Raw genomic sequence first — 18,075 nt, 5'->3', positions numbered from 1 at the left:
TTGTTTTTGTATTTTTTGCTTTTAACATTTACATTTAACACATTGAAAAGTATTTACATTTTTACACTTAAAGATTAAAATGAGACAAAATGGTGCTCCCAGAACATTCTGGAGGAGCAAACAACGTAAATGATTAGGTTTTAGTCAGTTTAAAGTCCTTCAGTGGAACATATTTTAATCTCTTTGGTTTTAGCGTCTCCAGCTTTATAAACAGAGAAATACGGGAACATTTTCTCTGTAAATCTTTCTTCATGAGAGCAGATCAGAGACATGTCCTCAGCGTCAGAGAAAGACAGTTTCCCTTTGTCATAATCCAGTCGGATTCTGATCTTATGAGGGCTTCGCTTTAGATTCAGAGTTTTATCAACAACAACATCAAAGTGTTCTCCATTGACAAGAGCTAAACACCAGAGTCCATTTTCTGGATCATCAAATCTCTTTTTCTTCCTGTCGACAGACTCTTTGGCCACACCAATTTTCCATCTCGGATGATCGCCGACCTCCACGTCCCACTGGTGTGAGCCGGAGCTGAAGCCCTCACAGCCCAGGACAGTGGGATAGTAAGTGAATCTCTCTGGATTTAAAGGGACCTGTTGATGTTCAGTTTCTCCATGTCTCACTCCCCTCAGATCCTCAGACAGATGGAGCCCTCTGTCTGCAGTGTTTGGGTCCAGAAGGACCGGACTGTGGTGGACCAGGGCCCTCATCTTGCCCCAGGCCTTGAAGCCCATGTTGCCCAGGACTTTGGCCTGGTTTATCAGGAGTCCTGGTCCCAGCTCTGGGCCGGGCTGTGAGAGCAGAGTCTGGGTGGTTTTGTGAGTGTGTCTGTACTCTCTGATAAAGTCCATGCTCTGTCTCTTCAGCTGCTCCTCCACAGTGAGGATGTTCTGCTCCAGAGTGGACAGTTTCTCCCTGATCTTCTGCAGCTGTGGTTCTATGGTCTGGGCCTGTCTGCTCTGCTCCTCTCTCAGCGCTCTGAGCACAGACTCCTCCTCCTGCTGGAGGAACCGGTGCAGCCGCTCAAACTCCGCCCTGATCTGTCGCTCACATTGCTTCACCTGTGTCTGCGCGTGAAGGTTTATTTCCTCATACTGTCGCTGTAAGGCTGAGGCCTGCTCTCTCCTCTGGGCCAAAGGCTGGAGCTGTGAGTGGAGCTGCTCCTTCAGTTCACTCATGGCTGAGTCCACAGACACCGCCTTATGTCCAGAGTGAAGAGAGGGCTCACACACAGGACACAGAGGGCGACACTCGTCCAGGCAGAACAGAGGGCTCTGCTCTGGGTGTGAGCTGCAGAACTTCTCCCTCTCTCCTGCTGGAGCCGGCTCCTTCTTTGAAAAGGAAAGACTCAGTTGTTTCAGAGCAAAGTTCACTTGTATAAAGTCTTTAGAGGATTTCCTGTGACACACAGGGGGCAGTTCTTGGTCTTGTTCTTGTCCCAGTAGTGGTGCAGACAGCTGGAGCAGAAGCTGCGGTTACAGCCCAGAGACACTGGCTCTTTAAAGATCTCCAGACACACAGGACAGGTCAGGAAGTCCTCCACTGCAGAGATCTGCTCCATTTCAAGAAAAGTCACAAGACTCAAAGATCTGTGTCCTCTGTGTGCGACGCCCTGCTGCAGACTGACTCAACTCTTTTCTTTCTTCAGACCTTTGTCCTGTGTCTCTGGGGTGAATGATTAACAATTATAACATCATCTTGATAAATTAGATTAGAGAAGCAACTCAAACTTCTTAAACGAAGCTGCTCCAAGTCTCAGAAACGTGGGTGTTCTGTTTGACAAAGACTTGTCTTTAGAGCATCACTCTAGGTCAGAGGTCTCCAAATATAGTTTCCAGGGGTCCAGATTATTCGGGGGCTGAAGTCCAGGGGCCGGACTGCAAAATCACACCACAATTTTATGTTTTATCTTTATGAGATCCACAAACAACTCACAATGGCTCAATTCAACATCAGAAATCAAAATATCATAACAATATCACAAGACTAAAACCCAGTGTTTACCAGAAACATGACTCGACTAGTGCAAAGCAGGACCAGGACTAAACCAGGACTAAACCAGGTCTAAAGCAGGACTAAACATGGTCTAAAGCAGGACTAAAGCAGGACTAAAGCAGGACTAAACCAGGACTAAACCAGGTCTAAAGCAGGACTAAAGCAGGACTAAAGCAGGTCTAAAGCAGGACTAAACCAGGACTAAACCAGGACTAAACCAGGTCTAAACCAGGTCTAAAGCAGGTCTAAAGCAGGACTAAAGCAGGTCTAAAGCAGGACTAAACCAGGACTAAACCAGGTCTAAAGCAGGACTAAAGCAGGACTAAAGCAGGACTAAACCAGGACTAAACCAGGTCTAAAGCAGGACTAAAGCAGCACTAAATGTTCACCATTTCTTTGTGATGGCCTACAGTTCAGAGAGATGGAAATGTCAAAAACAGTCTGCAGAGCTTTGTGAACTTCAGTCTGATGTTTGTGAGCAACAGGACAGTCCCAGAACACGAGACAGTGGTTTGCCTCCTGGTGGCGCTGTTTCTCCAACAGTTACATTTCCCTGTGATTAAGTATATTATTCTCGTATTTTAAAAACAGTACTTTCTGCCTGTTGTGTTCAGCTTCAAAGCTAATGATTTGGTGAATTTTGAACTGCTTTCATAATATCTTTGTTTGGTGAAATGTATTTTTATTTTATTTTCTCCTGTGAGGTCATTAATCTCAGCCCTTAAAGGCGCAATGGACGATTTTTCGGCGATTTGAGAACTCAGGCGGAAGTGCACATATGCACTTCCCCGTGTGGACTGATACAACACACACGTGCGTTTGTTTATTAGCGCAACGGAGCGCATCACATCTCTCGTCTCCCGTAGATTTCTGTCCACTTCTGAGTCAGCTCGAACTGTCTTTCTCCGTCTTCATTTTGTCCCGTACACTGAGGGAACTATATTATGATAGATCCATGCTCTTAGGCACGCGGAAACGTGGGCACGAACCGCACTCGGCTGCAGGTGAGCGGTAGGTGCGTTTTATGATTGATACGTGGCAGGACAAATGATTTATCCACGCCACGAGGAAATATGATTGAAAAATTTGCTGAAAAAAATCGTCCATACCACCTTTAAGTTCCTGTAACATTTGGAGATCTTTGTTTTTGGCATGTTTAGCTTCAACAGCTTTAGTTTGTTCTGTATTATTTTATTTTATTCTGCCTTTGTTTCTTCTTGGCCGAGGCGACGGCAATAACTCTGCCCCTCAAAACTGCCCTCGCTGCATCCCAGAGAACGGAAGGAGAAACTTCACTATTGTCCTTTTCCTCTACAAACGTCTCAATGTCCTTTGTCATCATTTTGACAAATTGTGGGTCATTGAGTCAACGAGTATTAAATGTCCAAAGTGTGTTTTTTGTTTCAGTTCCAGATCTACAGTGATGTAAACAGGAGCATAAACACTTATCTTTGTTAAAAATAAGAAAAATAGTCTACTTTAATATGGATCTTATGTGGGTTGTAAAATGTGTTTATTGTGGACATTAGGATTCTTCTCTCTCCAGATATCGAACAACTCTACATTATGTATTCATGTACTGAATGTATTATTACTAAATTTACCAGTTTGTGTCGCTAATTTAGGAGGTTATTTATTAGACAGGGCTGAGTATGAGCAACGAAAGTCAACGAAACAACAAAGTCAGAAGAAACTAGATTTGCTTCAGGAGCTTGTGAGGAAATGAAAAAGCAAAAACACAAAAGTAAGTTAAATCATTAAATTATAATTGTATTAAATAGAAGAAACAACAATATAAATAAATATTCAAAACAACAAAAAGGTTTTTCCAGTGAAAGTTCAGTTTATGTTCCTTTGAGATAGTCTTAAGTTCAGCTTGTAGGAAGGAAAAATATATAAAATAAAAAGTAATCCAATTTAGGTTGTCCGTATCCGGGAATAAGAAACAAAGAATAGTCCTACCAGGTTCGCAGAGTTATTTTTGGTCGCTCGCTGCCACTTGAAGAGGAAAATCAGGGTGTGTGAGGGGGAAAAACCCTGACCTCTGAATTGGAGATTTTCTGTTCAGGATTTGTTTAGTTTTACGTTATATTTCTCGGTTCAAGCCACGAGTTTTGCTCAGTCCACAGCCGGAGCAGGAAGAGAAGACAGGAAGAGGCTTGGGGTTCGGACTTGTTTTTATTATATCGCCCCTCGTGGAAGGGCGAATGACATGCGAATGGGGCGGTATCAGTTTTTAAAGGCCGAAATTGAGACATGGGTTACAAGTACATGTGGGCTGAACATGTAAGTTCTAGTCTCCACCACAGACAAGGGTTCCCTCAGAGTGGTTTGCATCAGATCCACAACTTCAGTATATAAAGGTTATGCCATTAATTTGTATTCATAATTCGGAATTGTGTAAATCAGAACTACAGCAACACAACACAATAGAACAAACAAAATGCTAAAAAAAACAAAAAAGTGATCAGCAGGTGGAGGAAAAATCATTTCTCTGCCAATTATATATATATATATATATATATATATATATATATATATATATATATAATAAATTCACCTGGTTATACGACTGCAGCTGCCACCCGGAAGTCTCTAATCAATTTATTTTCAATCCGTGTTTTTTTTCTGTATATTTGTGTTTGCTTAAGAACAGAACTTGAACTCAAAACCTTTAGACAGACGACACTGTGAATGTGCTGAAAAAGAACGCCTCAAACCAAATACAAAGTACTTTTTACTTTTCAGTCCTGTTCAAAGATGTAGTGCAGTAGAAAGTACAGATACCTGCTTTTAAACGTAGTGAAGTAATGTAAAACGTGTTCACTGCAAAATGTACTTAAAGGTTGAATGGACGATTTTTTTGGCCCAAATCTGAGTCTTATTTCCTCGTGGCATGGAGTGCCGATTAGTCCTGCCACGTATCAATCATAGAACTCACCTACCGCTCACCTGCAGCAGCGTGTGGCTCGTCCCTACGTTTCCGCGTGTCTAAGCGTATTGATCTATCATAATATAGTTCCCTCAGTGTACGGGGCAAAATGAAGACGGAGAAAGACAGTTCGAGCTGACTCAGAAGTGGACTGAAATCTACGGGAGATGAGAGATGCGATGCGATCCATCGCGCTAATAAACAAACACACGTGTGTGTTGTATCAGTCCGCACGGGGGAGTGGCATGCGCACTTCCGCCTGCGTTCTCAAATCGCCGAAAAATCGTCAATTGCGCATTTAAGTAAACTAAAGATACCTTAAAAAGTGCAGTACTTTTACTTTTGTACTTTGTTACTTTCCACCTCTGGATCAGACACAAAATGTCAAGAGTTCAACAGCAGTATAGTGGCTACCTGCTGCTGTAGAGCCGCTGAGGGGCGAAGCTGGTCGGGTCCTGTAACGTTGTGTGACGTGCTTAAGAGTAATGAACAAAGATGCTGGATCTGTATTGCGTTTAAGGTGATTTAATTGTGCGAAGGTAACAGCGGAACATAAGCGGGTGTGAACACAAATGCCAGAATATTGCATTGATGTGAATCCCTTAAAAGGAAAACCAAAATCAAAGTCAAAGCAAAGGCGGTAAACAAAAATTACGGCGACCCAGAATCAAACTCCCCCTGCCCTGCAGGTGAATACATTTTAACATCTCCACTCACACACACCCATGACCACACACACCCATGATACCCCACCCCTCCCTGGAGGAGCAGCCACACACACACATTCACATACTCCTACAAGCAGCGAAAACAAAACGTTTTTTTAAAACATAAGGCTGAGCTCTGCATGCTTCTGTATCAAAACAGAATGCGCATAGATGTTGTTAATTTGCCTCTGTCGGGGCCACTGACCTGTCCAGTGTAATGTCACACTCTATCACGGTGTGAAATTTGATTTACGCAATGCATTCTGGGATTGAAACACGCCCAGCAGCGTCATCACAACAAACATGGCGGCGCCCGTGTCCCCCACATGTTCCCCCGCTCGCCTTCGCTACCAAAATAAAGGATAACGGCGTACAAAAGGTCGATTGAAATATCTTAAAATCGTGAGATTTAGTCTCCTGATCGGGTTGATAGAGAAGTTTTCCGTCATTGACTGTTGAAGCCTGACCCCTGGCGGTCACTCCGACTCAAAAAATTGCAAAATTTGGATCTTTTTTTTTGCCTTCAAAGTAAAAAAAATAAGAATTTGCCTACCGTCCGACCCACTTGAAAAATGTTGACTCGGGTTACAGCAAACAGATTATTTATTTGGGGCAGCCTAAAAACGAAATATTTCAAATTAATCACATTATAAAATTAGTTTCTTTTAATGAAAAATATATACTTTTGTATAAGTTTTGTAAAGTTGTATTTGTATTTTTTGCTGTTAACATTTACATTTAACACACTGAAAAGTTTTTACATTTTTACACTTTAAAGATTAAAATGAGACAAAATGGTGCTCCCAGAACTTTCTGGAGGAGCAAAAAACAATGTAAATGATTAAGTTTTAGTCAGTCCTTCAGTCAGTCCTTCAGTGGAACATATTTTAATCTCTTTGGTTTTAGCGTCTCCAGCTTCACCTGGGGAAAAAAACTGGAACATTTTCTCTGTGAATCTTTCTTTGTGAGAGCAGATCAGAGACATGTCCTCAGCGTCAGAGAAAGATTTCCCTTTGTCATAATCCTGCTCCTTCAGTTCACTCACGGCTGAGTCCACAGACACCACCTTATGTCCAGAGTGAAGAGAGAACTCACACACAGGACACAGAGGGCGACACTCGTCCAGGGAGAACAGAGGGCTCTGCTCTGGGTGTGAGCTGCAGAACTTCTCCCTCTCCCCCTGCTGGAGTTGTTTCAGAGCAAAGTTCACTTGTATAAAGTCTTTAGAGGATTTCCTGCGACACACAGGGCAGTTCTTGGTCTTGTTCTCGTCCCAGTAGTGGTGCAGACAGCTGGAGCAGAAGCTGTGGTTACAGCCCAGAGACACTGGTTCTTTAAAGGTCTCCAGACACACAGTCTGACGCCGTGCTGCAGACTGACTCAACTCTGACTTTCACTTTCCTCTGAAAGAGTCCTTCACACCTGAGTGAGAGTGTGAGCAGCAGCAGCAGGGGGCGCTGTTGGGACGTTCACTGGCTGTAACATCCGTCATTTGTCCAAACTTCCCTCTGACATAAAGAATCTTGCAACAAATTAGATTGGCTCACTCACTCAGATTGGCCACTTTGGCCTGTAGGTCTCCTGAGGTCATTGACAGGTATTGGTGGGCCAGGCGGGCCGCAGCTTTTGTTGTTGCAGAGGCAAAAACCCGGGGCTGGGAGGAGTTCGGGGAGGCCAAGGAGGAGGACTATCGCTCGGCCCCAAAGAAATTCTGGCAAACCGTCCAGCGCCGGGGTGGTGGTCCCTCTGTTCAAGAAGGGGGACGGAGGGTGTGTTCCAACTACAGAAGGATCACACTCCTCAGCCTCCCGGGTAAGGTCTATTCCAAGGTACTGGAGAGGAGAATCCGACCGATAGTCAAACCTCGGATTCAGAAGGAGCAGAGTGGTTTTCGTCCCGGTCGTGGAACACTGGACCAGCTCTATACCCTCCATCGGGTGCTTGAGGGTTCATGGGAGTTTGCCCAACCAGTCCACATGTGCTTTGTGGATCTGGAGAAGGCTTTCGACCGTGTCACTCGGGGTGTCCTTGGGGGTGCTCCGGGAGTATGGGGTCTGGGCCCTTTCCTCAGGGCTGTCCGGTCCCTGTATGACTGGAGCAGGAGCTGTGTTCACTGCAGTAAGTCAGATCTGTTCCCAGTGCATGAGGGACTCCTCAGGGCTGCGCTTTGTCACCGGTTTTGTTCATAGTTTTTATCGACAGAATTTCTAGGTGCAGTCAGGGGTCGGAGGGTGTGGTCTGGGGTCGGAGGATGCGGTCAAGGGTCGAAGGGTGCGGTCAGGGCTTGGAAGGTGTCCGGTTTGGGGACCACAGGATCTCATCTCTGCTGTTTGTAGACAATGTTGTCCTGATGGCTCCATCAAACCCGGACCTGCAACATGCACTGGGACGGTTTGAGCTGATTGTGAAGCAGCTGGGATGAGAATCAGCACCTCCAAATCCGAGACCATGGTTTTCAACAGGAAAAAGGTGTCTTGCCCTCTCCAGGTGGGTGTGGAGTCCTTCAAGTATCTTGAGGTCTTGTTCACGAGTGAGGGAAGGATGGAACATGAGATTGACAGTTGGATCACCAGACTACACCGGCCTGTTGTGGTAAAGAAGGCGCTGAGTCCAAAGACAAAGCTCTCAATTTACCGGTCAATCTACGTTCCTACCCTCTCCTATGGTCATGAGCTTTGGGTAATGACCCAAAGGACAAGATCGCGCATACAAGTGGTCCAAATGAGTTTCCTCCGCCGGGTGGCTGGGCTCTCCCTTAGAGATAGGGGGGGGAGCTCAGTCACACGGGAGGAGCTCAGAGTAGAGCCGCTGCTCCTCCAGCAGACGTGATTCGGGCATCTGTTCCGGAGCCTCCTGGGCGCCTCCCTGGGGAGGTTTTTCGGGCATGTCCCACCGGGAAGAGGCCCCGTGAAAGACCCAGGACACTGTGGATATTGATCAAATTATTGTCATGTCTGTGTCCTATTTATCATGAGTCTTACGGCATATGGGTCACGATGAACTTTCTGTGTATTTTCTGATTATCTGTGGACTAGTCTAAACAATCTTAAAGCGGATGTCATATCAACGTCAGGCCATTTTATCAGACCCAAGCAACAGCTTTATAAAACACAGCTAATTCTTGTGACGGGTCGAATCTCAGCTGCAAGATGAGCAACATGCTACTGTTTTGCCTGTTTTTCCATGTTTCCATCAAATAAAGAACTTGAGAGCGATCTTCGCCTCTCGCAGTCTGTATAGACTAAACTTCGACAACACGCTGGAGGGACTATGTCTCTCGGCTGGCCTGGGAACGCCTCGGGAGGAGGAGGAGCAGGAAGAAGTGTCTGGGGAGAGGGAAGTATGGGAGTCACTGCTTAGACTGCTGCCCCCCGGCCCCGGATAAGCGGAAGAAGATGGATATTATGAAATAAATAAATATGAAATACATGTCTTATCTTATCTTAAGTATTAATCTTAAGTGTCTTATGTATTAATTTACTAAATGTATTATTTATAGATTTACCAGTACTTTGTGAGCTTGAGACATGTGGGCTGAACATGTAAGTTCCAGTCTCCACCACAAGGGTTCTCTCAGGAGAAAGTGAGAGCGCCTCCTGGTGGAGTAAATACATTTATCAAAGTAAACACACTTCCATGAATAGTTCTTTTGACCAGCACAAATCTGCCATCTTTATCTTTGAGTTCAAAACTCTGTTCAAAGGCCATGCCCCTGTTCAAAGACCACGCCCCTGTCCAAAGGCCACGCCCCTCTTATGTTTGTCCCTGTGTGAGGAAGAGGAAAGTCTGTTATAACCAAATGTAGTCAGTGTGTGTGTGTGTGTGTGTGTGTGCATGTGTGCGTGTGTGTGTGTGCGTGCGTGCGTGTGTGTGTGTGTGTGTGTGTGCAGAGTGACGTGTGCGCTCGTGTGTGTATCACATCCTGTCTGTCGCGGACGTGAAACACATCATCCTCTGAACATGGCTCCAGGGAAACTGCTGCTGCTCATGCTCGGGCTGATGCTGGACACCTGCACAGGTACGAACACACACACACACGCACGCACACACACACACACACACACACAAACAGAGACACACACAAACACACAAACAGACACACACACACACACACACACAAACACACAAACACTCAAACACACACACAAACAAACAAACAAACAAACACACAAACACACACACACACACATACACACACACAAACTAACACACAAACACAAGTGGAGCTGCTCCGGGTAAAGCTCATGGAAATTATGCAAAGAGAGAAATTGAGTTGAGTCAAAATCAGCTGAAAGTGAAAGTTTTAGTATTTGAAATAAAGCAGCAACGATTAATCGACTAATCGTGATTATTCAGTCTCTAAAACGCATAAAAAAAGACCTTTTATAACAAAGACGAGGCCTTATTAAATTAAAATGCCACAAAAGAACAAACTATTTCAGTTTTTCATCAATAACACACTTCATTCATAAATATTCTCTCAGTCACATATTTACACCTTTATTTGGTTAAAATGTGTTCAAAAGGCCTCAATGTGCAATGGAAATAGTAATAAATGAAATAAATGAAATAAATGAAATAAATGAAATAAATGAAATAAATGAAATAAATGAAATAAAATAAAATAAACGTTACCGTAGTTGCAACTCTGGTTTGAAAGAGGTAAGTTTCGATTTTGCAACATTGGCTAAAATAATAATGGATATAGAACTAAATATATCGCAGTAACAAATCTCCATCTGAAAAAAAAGTATGGTTTAATGAAAAAAAAAGCTGATTTATTCATGATTTTCCTTTGTTTAGTCTTGGTTTTGACCTGAATATTTGTTTCAACATGATTTAAATTTTTAAAAATTTAAATTATGTTTAAAAGTATATTCAAATATTGCAGTGATATTGATAGCACAAATCACTAAATATTTATTCGATTAAGTGTTTTTTCAAATGTGAAAAGATGATTTAATTTGTCTCTTTACTGTGTCCAGCCTTTGGAAACGTTTTGTCTTTCACATCATAAAGTCACCTCAAATCATAACTCTCATGTTTTGTTTTGTCCTGAGTGTTCATTGGTCGAGAGGCAGCGCTGTGATTGGTCGACACTGTGACGACTGAGAGGAGATTTAAAGAGAATTCTGATTTTGTGAGACTGAACGGGACATGAACGTCAGAGTAAATATGAGTCCAGGAGAAGCGATTAGCAGCTTGTTATGTTTCGTGTGACTCCTTTTGCAAACAGAGCGTGGGCGTGGCCTATAACGTAATCTCAAGAGTCGCAGTTAACCGCAGTTATTTAAAGTCCATGTGACCGGTCCTCGTGTTTTTCTAATCACGACGTTGTTTGGTGAGTTCGTCCCTGCGGTGAACGATTAACGTAGTTTTACATCCGTCAAAAGGCAGTTTGTGAAGAAAATTTTACTATTATAAGTTGAAAATGACAGGAATCCCTCTGTGATGTCATTAAAAAGTGCCATTCCATCAAAAAATGCAGAGACAAATAGTAAAACACAGGTTTATTATGACAATATAAATGATAATTTAACAAAATAAATGTGTTTTCAGGTGTAATTATTTGTCAGATCATTTGTTTGACTTTGGAGTTTATTTACAGTCTGGTTGCTAAGTAACAGTTGTAGCATTACCTCCGCCTATGTCATATTTGCTGGCCACGTCAAACCAGGAAGTGACATAATTGACAAAGTGACAAAATTTGCCAAATTGGAGGAAAAACGTTTGGTAAATATAATCACGTTCCCTTTGTTTTCCTGAAAAGTCTAATGTGTCATATCGACTAAAATCAACATAATTTCCTCCACAAACAACTAAATATTATGTCTTTTGTACAAAAATATGCTGCAACTAATGATTATTTTAGTCATCAATGAGAAATTAGTATTAGTATTAACTGCACATTTAGATTTTTTTATTACATTTTTAATAAAATAAAGGTTGACATATGTGACTGAAGGCTTCTGGACGGAGAATATTTACAAATAAAGTGTATTATAGATAAAATCAGAAGTTGAATTTTGTCCGGCAGCTTAAAGTATTCCACGTATCCATCGATTGTGTTCACTGCAGGAGTTTTAAAATAATAATAGAGGCTTTTTGTGACCAATCTGAGTCTCATTTCCTGGTGGCGTGGACAGCTGAGTAGTTCTCCCACATGTCAATCATTCCCTACGTGCTACTGCACACCTGCAGCCTGGTCCCCATAGCAGCACGTTTCCCTGGCTGCACATGCGTGGTTGATATGTGTGTGTTTAGCGAGTTCCTTCAGTTACAGTGCAAACATGACACAGAGAAGGACTGTGTTCGAGCTCAGAAGAGACGGAAATCTGTGGAGACGAGAGATGATGCGCTAATAAACAAACGCACATGTAGAGGCGGGGCTGTTGAGGTTTAATGGGAGGTGGCCTCTTGGAAAGAACAGGAGGGTGGGGGGGTGGGTGTGGTGAGTGTGCGCATGCGCATTTTTAAAAAAGGGAGTAACAGTCGCTTGAGTTCTCAAATCCTCTATAATTCCTTTATGTCCCAGTCAGATACATTCTGAAGTCGAGTGGAATGTTAAATATGAAGATAATTTGCATTTGCTTTATTAATCTCAGTCCAATGGTTATGAATGTTCTGACACGTTATAATTGTTATAAGATACCGTGAAACATGACTTTAAGCTCTAAACTTATCTTAACTTTTATTTCATGTTAACAGGGAATCGTCTCCACCGTCAGATCAATAAAGTTCACTTCTGTCTCCTTTGACATAGTTCCTGGACAGTTATGAGTTTCTTCTCCTTTGTTTTCCAGAGTCGACCACATCGGCCGCCTCTCCTTCCACCTCCGCCCTCCTCGTCTCTACAGCCACCGCCTCCAACAAAGCCTCTAACGAAGCCTCCAACAAAAATGCAACAACTCTACGGCCGCAAATCACAGATGTGACGTCCAGACCAGCTTCTCCTCTCGCCTCGGCCTCATCGCCATCGCCGACGTCTAACAGCAGAAACAGCATCACCACAGATGAACCTCAGACCTCTGCGCCATCGGCAACGTCCAACAGCACCAACAGCAGCCTGGAGGAGCCTCAGACCTCTGTCCCAAGCTCCGCCCAAAGCTCCACCCAAAGCTCCACCCAAAGCTCCACCCAAAGACCCGACAACGGCACAGCTCCAACACTCATCACAGCTGGGTCCAACCGCCCCGAGGACACGAGCCAGACCAGTCCAAGCATCTACTCCACCAGCGAAGGTACAGCGAAGGTACAGCGAAGGTACAGCGAAGGTACAGCGAAGGTAAAGCATACAGCGAAGGTACAGCGAAGGTACAGCGAAGGTACAGCGAAGGTACAGCGAAGATACAGCAAAGATACAGCCATGGTAAAGCGCGTTCTCATACGTGAAGGTCTGATAACATTCCAACGAGCAAGAACAAAGACCTCGTGACTGACACAAGATCAAGCTAAGAAACACATATAAAACTACCAACATTTGACACAACAACAACAACAACAACAACAACAACAACAACAACAACAACAACACAGCAACGGGACTTTGTGATTTGTGATTTTGAGAAGTTCTAAACTGTTCAGCCTTTGTGAGTGTGTTTGGAGTGATTGGTCAGGTCTGTGAGGCCTCGGGCACAGAATGGCAGCCACTTCTCTGGGAGTCTGCCTCAGACCACTGTTAGGCCCAAAGACTTACAAATGTGTGCTGCTACAACCGAGTTTCATTTCAATTAATTCAAACAAACTAACTAACAAACTAAAAAAAAAACATTTGAAAAATAGATATCAGGCTGACCTTTTGAAAGTGAGAGTGGAACACGCAGAGAATGAGAGAGAGCTTATCATATAGACCCTAAAAAGACGTTATGTTACTTTACTGTTGAGGCCACAGTCTAAATGTGGGCTGGACTGGTGTGCAGCGCCCTCTGGTGGCATGTCCCTGTCAGCAGTGTCTTGCTCAAGGACTAAACACGTTGACTCTTTTGCAGAGAGCTGGCACTCGACTCTGGAGCACAGTCCGGGTCTGGTGGCCGTGCTCTGCATCTTCACTCTGGTGGTGGCTCTGGTTCTGGTGGTGCTCCTGGTGAAGGTGGCGCAGCAGCACCACCGCCTCGGCTCCGACTTCGAGAGGCTCCACGACTTGCCCATGGTGAGACAACACACGGTAGAGCTCAGTTACCACGGCTCCAGGATCTGACTCGTAACGCTGTGCTGGGGTTAAGCCTCGAACTAACAAGAATGAAAGAGAAAATGTATTTATTTAAAGTCCATTGTACTTTGTCTTCCAAATGTAACCCTCTAAAATCACCAGATCAGATTTCTCTCATAAACACCAATTGAGTGTTTGATTTGATGCACTGAATAATACATAATGTCAAAACTTAAAGGTGGGAAATGTCAGGTTTATAAAGAGTTTTGGCCTATTTATACAGACTTGCAGAAGGTGGAGTACAACACTTTGGCCAGGAGGGGGAGCTATAAGGCCACTGTGATGGGATGCGACTATATTGAACTCCAACTTTCAGCTATATCAGTGTACAACCCAGGACCCCCAAAAGAACCACACCACTGACCCAGGACCACAAAAGAACCACATCGCTCACCCAGGACCACAAAAGAACCACATCGCTGACCCAGGACCCTGTAAAGAACCAAACCACTGACCCAGGACCACAAAAGAACCACACCACTGACCCAGGACCACAAAAGAACCACACCACTGACCCAGGACCACAAAAGAACCACACCACTGACCCAGGACCACAAAAGAACCACACCACTGACCCAGGACCGCCAAAAGAACCACACCACTGACCCAGGACCACAAAAGAACCACAAAAGAACCACAACACTGACCCAGGACCACATATAGACCACACCACTGACCCAGGACCTCCAAAAGAACCACACCACTGACCTAGGACCCCGTAAAGAAGCATACCACTGACCCAGGACCACAAAAGAACCACAAAAGAACCACACCACTGACCCAGGACCACATATAGACCACACCACTGACCCAGGACCCCCAAAAGAACCACACCACTGACCCAGGACCCCATAAAGAACCATACCACTGACTCAGGACCACAAAAGAACCACAAAAGAACCACAAAAGAACCACACCACTGACCCAGGACTACAAAAGGACCACACTACTGACCCAGGACTACAAAAGGACCACACCACTGACCCAGGACCATAAAAGAACCACACCACTGGCCCAGGATCACAAAAGAACCACACCACTGACCCAGGACCCCCAAAAGAACCTCACCACTGTAAAGTCTGATATTCTTAATTGAAACAACATGGTTCCATATTGGACTCAAAGGGGTTTGAAATACCAGATGATAAATATGAACATTTATTGTAGGTGAGGCCCTGAGTGCACGTCACTGAGTAACAGTCATCAGCTCATATTTGCCCCGTGGGCCGGCCCACAGCGGTAACAAGCTCAAACTCGCTGAGTCAGTGGGAAAAAAAGATAAAGTTTACGCACGAATCAGCGTTTTGAACAAATAAAAACATCTTTGTTCACGTCAGGGCCGCGTTTGGCCCTCAGGCCGCTTCAGGTGAACAACCACGAGACTCTGAACAAACGCTCTGAGCTGACCACGCTTTCCTCCAACAGTTTCCAGTTTCATTCAGTGGTTTTCTTTTTCAAAAACAGAATGAAAAGTGTTCAAGATCGTGCAACAATAAAGACTTTTATTCATTTAAATAAAAAACAGTAATATTTCTTGCTCTAAAAACGGCATTTGACTGAAGGCAAAACCCTCCAAACATCTTGTTTCATTCTGCTGTAGACCTGGTTTTGGTCCTGGTTTAAGTCTAGGTTAGTCCTGGTTCAGTCCTGGTGTAGAACAATGTGGATAAAGCCTTTTGTATATTATTTTCAACAAACATTTAATTGGAGTTCAATTATTTCTGACTCTGCATTAAAAAGACACAAACTGAATCTCAAACTCATTAAAGTGAGATTATTCACTGGATCGTTAGTGTTAAAAAGTCTGTGTTTCCTGTCGTGTTTTTCTCATGTGACTTTCTTGTTGCTGTGACTTTCTTGTTTCTGTGACTTTCTTGTTGACGTGACTTTCTTGTTGCTGTGACTTTCTTGTTTCTGTGACTTTCTTGTTGCTGTGACTTTCTTGTTGACGTGACTTTCTTGTTGCTGTGACTTTCTTGTTGACGTGACTTTCTTGTTGACGTGACTTTCTTGTTTCTGTGACTTTCTTGTTTCTGTGACTTTCTTGTTGCTGTGACTTTCTTGTTGACGTGACTTTCTTGTTGACGTGACTTTCTTGTTGACGTGACTTTCTTGTTTCTGTGACTTTCTTGTTGCTGTGACTTTCTTGTTGACGTGACTTTCTTGTTGACGTGACTTTCTTGTTTCTGTGACTTTCTTGTTGACGTGACTTTCTTGTTTCTGTGACTTTCTTGTTTCTGTGACTTTCTTGTTTCTGTGACTTTCTTGTTTCTGTGACTTTCTTGTTTCTGTGACTTTCTTGTTTCTGTGACTTTCTTGTTGCTGTGACTTTCTTGTTGCTGTGACTTTCTTGTTGACGTGACTTTCTTGTTGACGTGACTTTCTTGTTGACGTGACTTTCTTGTTTCTGTGACTTTCTTGTTTCTGTGACTTTCTTGTTGCTGTGACTTTCTTGTTGACGTGACTTTCTTGTTGACGTGACTTTCTTGTTTCTGTGACTTTCTTGTTGCTGTGACTTTCTTGTTGACGTGACTTTCTTGTTGCTGTGACTTTCTTGTTGACGTGACTTTCTTGTTTCTGTGACTTTCTTGTTTCTGTGACTTTCTTGTTTCTGTGACTTTCTTGTTTCTGTGACTTTCTTGTTGACGTGACTTTCTTGTTTCTGTGACTTTCTTGTTTCTGTGACTTTCTTGTTTCTGTGACTTTCTTGTTTCTGTGACTTTCTTGTTTCTGTGACTTTCTTGTTTCTGTGACTTTCTTGTTGCTGTGACTTTCTTGTTGCTGTGACTTTCTTGTTGCTGTGACTTTCTTGTTTCTGTGACTTTCTTGTTTCTGTGACTTTCTTGTTTCTGTGACTTTCTTGTTGACGTGACTTTCTTGTTGACGTGACTTTCTTGTTGCTGTGACTTTCTTGTTGCTGTGACTTTCTTGTTGCTGTGACTTTCTTGTTGCTGTGACTTTCTTGTTGCTGTGACTTTCTTGTTGACGTGACTTTCTTGTTGCTGTGACTTTCTTGTTGACGTGACTTTCTTGTTGACGTGACTTTCTTGTTGACGTGACTTTCTTGTTGACGTGACTTTCTTGTTGCTGTGACTTTTCTAGTTTCCGTGACTTTTCTTGTTTCCATAAATTTCTCTGCTTTGTGATCGTTGCAGGGTCAAGTAAACGAAGAGTCTCCGATCGCTCACTTTGCCAAATGACAGATGTCTGAGGTCGAGCGGGAGAGAACAAAGTCTGCACTAAACTCCGCCCACAGCGTGCGTTCACATTTTTCCTGGTTTGGTCCCAGTTCAGTCCTGATAAACACTTGGTTTGGTCCTTTCTAACAGAGGTGGGTAGAGTAGTGGCCCCTGAGAGGCTCTAAAAATGACAAAAACAAGACTTCCTAATTTTTTTTTTATAGCATGAAAAAGCAACACAAATTTGATAAGAAGCAAAAAATTAGGAGAAAAAGTAACCAAAACGTGACTGAAAGACTATTAGCGACAAAAGGTGACCAAACATGACAAGAAAGCGTGGCAAGAAAACGTGACAAACTGTGACCACACCCTCCGATCCCTGACCACACCCTCCGACCCCTGACCGCGCCTCAAGATTCTGTCCATAAAAACAATGAACAGAACTGGTGACAAAGCGCAGCCCTGAGGAGTCCCACTTGGTAAAAAGGCCAGAATTATAAGATAAGATAAGATAAGATAAGATATTCCTTTATAGAAAGAAGAAGTACAATTTCTGGAAATATTTACTGCCCACCTCTGTGTCCGAGTCCTGGTCTAGTCCTGGTCTAGTCCTGCTCTAGTCTGTCTGATTTTCATTACATTTCTGCTGCTTTTACACTCAGAGAATGTTTTGTGTTCACTTCTAAACTTCTAAACACATGTATTTGTTAAAAACCTGCATTAAGTCTCATTGTGTTCGAATAATCCTTCACATTTGTGGGTTTTATTCTCCGGAACTCATATAAATGACAGTTAAGCATGTAAAGTGTTAGTTCCTGTTTTCTGTCACTTTGCTCTCTCTAAACACAGACTGTGATGAGGAAACTACAACATGCTCCGATCTGCTACTGAAGATGTTTTTATTCTTCTATTGAATCCACTTGATCCACAGATTTAAGATAAGACCCTAAAGCATCTCCTACACCGAACTGTCCAAGAGTCTGACAGAAGCACACAAGGTTCTGTTCACATTCGAGCCTCATTTATCACAGTTTCAAATCTAATTTTTTTGGCGAA

General features: G+C 43.4%; 1 protein-coding gene and 1 pseudogene across 1 annotated transcript; one reads left to right on the top strand and one right to left on the bottom strand.

Annotated features, from left to right (window-relative positions):
* Nucleotides 1–80: 80 nt before the first annotated feature.
* On the bottom strand, nt 81–1,642 carry LOC140354395 (zinc-binding protein A33-like; annotated as a pseudogene).
* Nucleotides 1,643–9,591: 7,949 nt separating this feature from the next.
* cist1 (colon, intestine and stomach enriched 1) lies at nt 9,592–17,097 on the top strand. Its single transcript, XM_072438026.1, has 4 exons — nt 9,592–9,649; nt 12,435–12,872; nt 13,620–13,780; nt 16,996–17,097. The coding sequence occupies exons 1-4, from the start codon at nt 9,592–9,594 to the stop codon at nt 17,038–17,040; spliced, it is 702 nt and encodes a 233-aa protein (XP_072294127.1). The 3' UTR covers nt 17,041–17,097.
* The last annotated feature ends 978 nt before the right edge of the window (nt 17,098–18,075 follow it).

The sequence above is a fragment of the Eucyclogobius newberryi genome, unplaced genomic scaffold, assembly GCF_026437365.1.
Source record: "Eucyclogobius newberryi isolate DKJ021-1_F unplaced genomic scaffold, fEucNew1.0.hap1 SCAF_9, whole genome shotgun sequence".
In the NCBI taxonomy this organism is placed as follows: Eukaryota; Metazoa; Chordata; class Actinopteri; order Gobiiformes; family Gobiidae; genus Eucyclogobius; species Eucyclogobius newberryi.
The sequence above is the reverse complement of the archived record's forward strand: the minus strand, read 5'-3'. Positions and strand labels throughout refer to the sequence as shown.

Bases quoted from the DNA above. Each gene is read 5' to 3' on its own strand.
- cist1 (XM_072438026.1), top strand. From the start codon at position 9,592: ATGGCTCCAGGGAAACTGCTGCTGCTCATGCTCGGGCTGATGCTGGAC. The intron at 12,873-13,619 runs GTACAGCGAAGG...ACTCTTTTGCAG, and splicing joins CATCTACTCCACCAGCGAAG to AGAGCTGGCACTCGACTCTG. The intron at 13,781-16,995 runs GTGAGACAACAC...TGATCGTTGCAG, and splicing joins GGCTCCACGACTTGCCCATG to GGTCAAGTAAACGAAGAGTC.